Genomic DNA, 5,486 nt, shown 5'->3' on the forward strand with positions numbered 1-5,486 from the left:
TGGGAACCAATCAGAACCTGGGACCAGCCCGGGGGAAAAATAAAAACCAATCAGAAACCAACACCTAACCCTTCCACAGAAGGTAACCAGTTAGACATCTCCCAACCCAGAAACTTCCATTTTTCATTTCTTGCATGAGAATACCCTATATAAGCAATGTAACCCAAAACTCACGGCTCCTCCCTATAGCTGCTGCGTCGGTATCAGTGGGAGCCCCAGCTCGAGCTTGGTAATAAAAACTCTCTTGCTTTTGCATCGGATATTGGCTCCTTGGTGGTTATTGGGAGATTTTGCGACTTGGGCATAACATTTGGGGGCTCGTCCGGGATCTCCCACCGGTTCCACAGGAAGACCTATCCGGAGAGTCATCTGCAGCCAGTAAGCCTTTTTTCTGTCTTTCTTTTCAATCCTGGTAGGCCTGGTTTCTGAGACCAGTATACGACTCAGGCGGACGCGCAGGAGAGTCACCGGTGGGGGTCGTTGGGAGACGTCCCCGACCCCGGCATGGGGGGACGGAGTGCCCCTGTTCTCTGTAGACGATAGCGGGTCGCTCCCGCTGAATGGCCAGAGGCCATCGTCGTTTGGTTTTACCTCCGGACTCCTGGAGGTGTATTTCTCCTGTCTCTCTGTCTATCTGTGTGGCTGTTCGTATTGTTTGTTTTAGTTTACCAACATCTGACTGATCTAGGGACGATGGGGCAACGCCATTCTAGCCCCACACCTCTATCCTTGGTTACTGATAATTTTAAGGAGGTCAAGATGTGCACTCATGACCTCAGTGTAGAAATTAAAAGGAATAAATTAATCACTTTTTGCACCGCAGAATGGCCGACTTTCCATGTAGGCTGGCCCTCAGAAGGCACCTTCAACTTGGGAACTGTACACCGAGTCTGGGATATCATCTTCCGACCGTGGATCAGACACTCTGATCAAGTTCCCTATATCATAGTATGGGAAAATATCATATTGCGCCCCCCTTCTTTGGTAAAACCTTTTTTGCCTCAACAGGGATTTTCTACTGCTCAGGTGTTGGTGACACGTGTAGGAAAGAACCTGAAGAATCCCAAGGAATCTGAACCAACGGTGCCACTATACCCTATCTTGCAGGGGGGAACAGAAGAAGAACTTCTCTTTCCTCCCCCTTACCAACCGCCTGAACCGCCACCAGCCCCCGCCATTCCTTCACCCAGGAACGAAACACAGGGATGGGGGGGGGGCACACAAAATACTCGCTATCGGCTAGCCAGGTCCCTGGAGGGGCCGGCAGATTAAACCGTTGCCCTCCCCTTACGAGTGGCTGCCCCCCCCCCATGAGGCAGTAAACCAACCTCATCAATACTGGCCCTTCTCTACTAGTGACCTATATAACTGGAGATCCCAGAATGCTAAGTTCTCAGACAACCCTAGAGACCTAACTAACCTTCTAGAGACTGTGCTTTTTACTCATCAGCCCACCTGGGACGACTGCCAACAGCTGCTCCAGATTCTCTTCACCACAGAAGAGAGAGAGAGAGAATACAGAATGAGGCCCGTAAAAGGGTCCTAGGGGCAAATGGAGAACCCACCACTAATATAGATGAAATTAACACCTCTTTTCCTCTATTGTGACCTGACTGGGATTACAATATGGCACCAGGTAAGGAGAGGCTCCGGGTATACCGCCAGACTCTTTCGGGGGGGGCTTAAGGCAGCTGCACGGAAACCTACTAACCTAGCTAGAGTGGGAGATGTTCAGCAGGGCCCCACCGAGAGTCCAGCAGCCTTCCTGGAGAGGCTAATGGAGGCCTTTAGACAATACACCCCCATGGATCCAGAAGCAGAAGGCACTCAGGCTGCTTTGATAATGCATTTTGTCAACCAGGAGGCTCCCGACATTAGGAAGAAGTTACAAAAACTTGAACGCCTGGGTGAAAAGAGTATCCAGGATTCAATAACAGTAGCAGAAAGAGTCTACAACACCCAAGAAACCCCCGAGGAAAAGCAAGCCAAAGCGGCAGATCACCAAACCCGTAACATGGCACGCATCCTGCTGGCTGCAACAGTTCCTGACTCGGGAGAGAGGGAGCACCAGTTGCGCCACTTGGCTGCTGAAGGTAAGAGCCGTCCCCGTACGCGACCAACATTAGGAAAGAACCAATGTGCATGTTGTAAAGAGGAAGGACATTGGGCCAAGCAATGCCCTAAGAAAAAGAGGGGACCACGAAAGACCCCCATCCTGGCTGTCGAAGAACTGAGCGATTAGGGAGGATGGGGTTCAGTGCCCCTCCCCAAACCCAGGGTAACCCTAAGAGTGGAGGGGACCCCAATTGACTTCCTTGTTGATGCGGGGGCTCAATATTCGGTTTTGCTAGAGCCCCAGGGAAAACTGGCTGGAAAGACCTCTTGGGTGCAGGGGGCTACTGGAATAAACAATACTAATGGACTACCCGAAGATCAGTGGACTTGGGTGCGGGCCGGGTATCCCACTCTTTCATAGTCATTCTGGAATGCCCCTTCCCTCTGTTGGGAAGAGACCTGTTGACCAAAATGGGGGCCCAGATCCATTTCCTCCTGGGGGAAACTAAAATACTTGACCAGTCGGGCAGACCGATCCAAGTACTGACCATTCAATTAGAAGATGAATATCGGCTGCACCAGAAACCTATACCGCCTCCGGTAGACATTCAAAAATGGCTAGATGAATTCCCCGAGGCATGGGCCAAGACAGGGGGAACCAGTTTTGCCGAACACCGCCCTCCTGTATACGTAGATCTTAAGCCAGGGGCTGACCCCATCCAGGTCCCACAATACCCCATGACCCTGGAGGCCCGACAGGGTATCACCCCCCATATCCGCAGGCTCCTAGCCCAGAAAATCTTGAGACCCTGCCAGTCGGCCTGGAACACCCCCTTGCTCCCTGTCAAAAAAACAAATTCTCATGACTATCGGCCAGTGCAGGATTTACGAGAAGTCAACTGCCGAGTTTTAGATATTCACCCTACAGTGCCGAATCTATACAACCTCTTGAGCTCTCTCCCACCGGACCATCACTGGTATATGGTCTTAGATTTAAAGGATGCTTTCTTTAGCCTCCCCCTGGCATCCAAGAGCCAGGACCTTTTTGCCTTTGAATGGTCTGACCTGGAAGAAGGAATCAACGGCCAGCTGACCTGGACCCGGCTGCCACAGGGATTTAAGAATTCTCCCACCATCTTCGATGAGGCCCTCCATGAGGATCTGGGTGAGTTCAGACGACAATACCCCCAACTAACCTTGTTAAAATATGTAGATGACCTCTTAATTGCAGCAAAGGACCAACAGACTTGCCTTATGGGCACCCGAGAACTATTGTGGACCCTTGGAAAATTAGGGTACCGAGCCTCAGCCAAAAAGGCTCAGATATGCCAACCAGAGGTCACCTACTTAGGGTATGTATTAAAGGAAGGACAGAGATGGCTGTCAGAGGCACGAAAGGAGACGGTACTCAAAATCCCTACCCCAGATTCACCTCCAGGGGTGAGAGAATTTTTGGGGTCCACTGGGTTCTGCCGTCTTTGGATCCCAAATTATGCAGACCTGGCTAAACCCTTATGTGAAGCCATAAAAAGTACCACCCATTTCAGTTGGACAGAGCGGATGGAGACCGCTTTCAAGACTATTAAAATGGCCCTGCTGTCAGCCCCTGCCCTAGGGTTACCTGATGTTACAAAACCCTTTCTCCAGTACGTAGATGAAAAACAAGGAGTGGCAGAGGGGGTATTGGTGCAACACCTGGGACCTTGGAAGTGGCCGGTGGCTTTCTTGTCTAAACGCCTAGAACCCGTGGCGTCAGGCTGGCCCCCATGCCTCCGCATGATTGCTGCAGTGGCCCTAATGGTCAAGGATGCAGATAAACTGATACTGGGGCAAGAGTTGTGTATCACCGCCCCCCACGCCATTGAGGGCGTCCTAAAACAACCCCCAGACAGGTGGATCAGCAACGCTCGGCTGACCCACTACCAGGGACTACTGCTAAACTCCTCCAGAATCATCTTTCTGCAGCTTACTGCTCTCAATCCAACTACACTGCTTCCTAACCCGGATTTGGAAGCCCCAATCCATGACGGCAGTGACATACTAGTCCAGGTATATGGAACGCAAGAGGACTTGCAAGAGCGCCCTCTAGCGGATGCTGAAGTTACCTGGTGTACGGATGGAAGCAGTTTCGTCCGAGATGGGCTCAGGTATGCAGGGGCAGCTGTAACCAAAGAAGCCCAAATCGTGTGGGCGGAAGCACTACCTCCGGGCACTTCAGCTCAAAGGGCTGAACTAATCGCCCTAACAAAAGCCCTCCAGTTGGGAAAGGACAAAAAACTTAACATCATTACCGATAGCCAATACGCCTTTGCTACTGCCCATATACATGTACGCCTTTGCTACTGCCCATATACATGGAGCCATCTACAGAGAGAGAGGCCTTCTCACAGCCGAGGGTAAAACGATCAAAAATAAAGAAGAAATAAAAACCCTCCTCGTGGCATTATAGCTGCCTAAAAAACTAGCCATAATACACTGCCCGGGACACCAAAAGTCAGACACTCTGACCTCAAAGGGAAACAATTTGGCAGACAGAGCAGCCCAAGATGCAGCCCAGGGCACCGTGATAGAAGCCACCCTTCAATTGCCCGACCCTGGGAGCCCTGTTCTGCCAGCTTTACCCAACTACTCACCAAGAGACTTAGACTGGATAAAAAGTTTGCCTATGACCCAACATTTGGCTGGGTGGTGGCGGGCAGCAGACAGCTCCCTGATCCTCCCGGAGGAACTAGGAAAGCAGGTGTTACTGAGGATGCATCACGCCACTCACCTGGGAACCCGCAAGATGCAGGACCTGATTAGACATGCCGAGATTACCATGAGAGACGTCAGATCGACGATAGAAAATATTGTTATCAACCTGCAAGGCCTGCCAGCTCACCAACGCTGCCTGTCATCCAGCCAACCATGGGTCTAGAGAATGCGGGAGTCGGCCAGGAGCATACTGGGAAGTGGACTTCACTGAGGTAAAACGGGGTAAATATGGATACAAATATCTACTGGTATTCATAGATACCTTCTCAGGGTGGGTAGAAGCTTTCCCCACCAAGAGAGAAACAGCACAGGTGGTGGCCAAAAAGCTCATTGAAGACATCTTGCCATGGTTCGGGTTTCCTGCACAGGTGGGGTCGGACAATGGGCTAGCCTGGGGGTAGCCCAGGCTTTGGGGGCTAGGTGGAAGTTGCATTGTGCTTATAGGCCCCAGAGCTCAGGACAAGTAGAGAGGATGAATAGAACACTCAAAGAAACATTAACAAAACTAGTTGCTGAGACTGGCGGGGACTGGGTGACTCTCCTCCCCTTTGCCCTATACTGGGTGCGAAACTCCCCCTACCAACTGGGACTTACCCCCTTCGAAATTATGTATGGGATACCTCCCCCAATAATTCCTAACCTAAAAACAGAGGTGCTAAAAGAGATAGATGATCAAA

At 51.1% G+C, this 5,486-nt stretch overlaps 1 protein-coding gene across 1 annotated transcript; it reads left to right on the top strand.

Annotated features, from left to right (window-relative positions):
* Window positions 1-693: 693 nt before the first annotated feature.
* On the top strand, window positions 694-5,210 carry LOC120882887. The gene is given in 8 exon segments (XM_040266709.1): window positions 694-840; window positions 1,009-1,247; window positions 1,357-1,501; window positions 1,504-1,674; window positions 1,676-2,402; window positions 2,405-4,356; window positions 4,358-4,909; window positions 4,911-5,210. Coding segments are annotated over 8 exon segments (4,233 nt in total).
* Window positions 5,211-5,486: the final 276 nt, after the last annotated feature.

This window comes from Oryx dammah, unplaced genomic scaffold (genome assembly GCF_014754425.2).
Source record: "Oryx dammah isolate SB20612 unplaced genomic scaffold, SCBI_Odam_1.1 HiC_scaffold_24, whole genome shotgun sequence".
NCBI classification, from domain to species: domain Eukaryota; kingdom Metazoa; phylum Chordata; class Mammalia; order Artiodactyla; family Bovidae; genus Oryx; species Oryx dammah.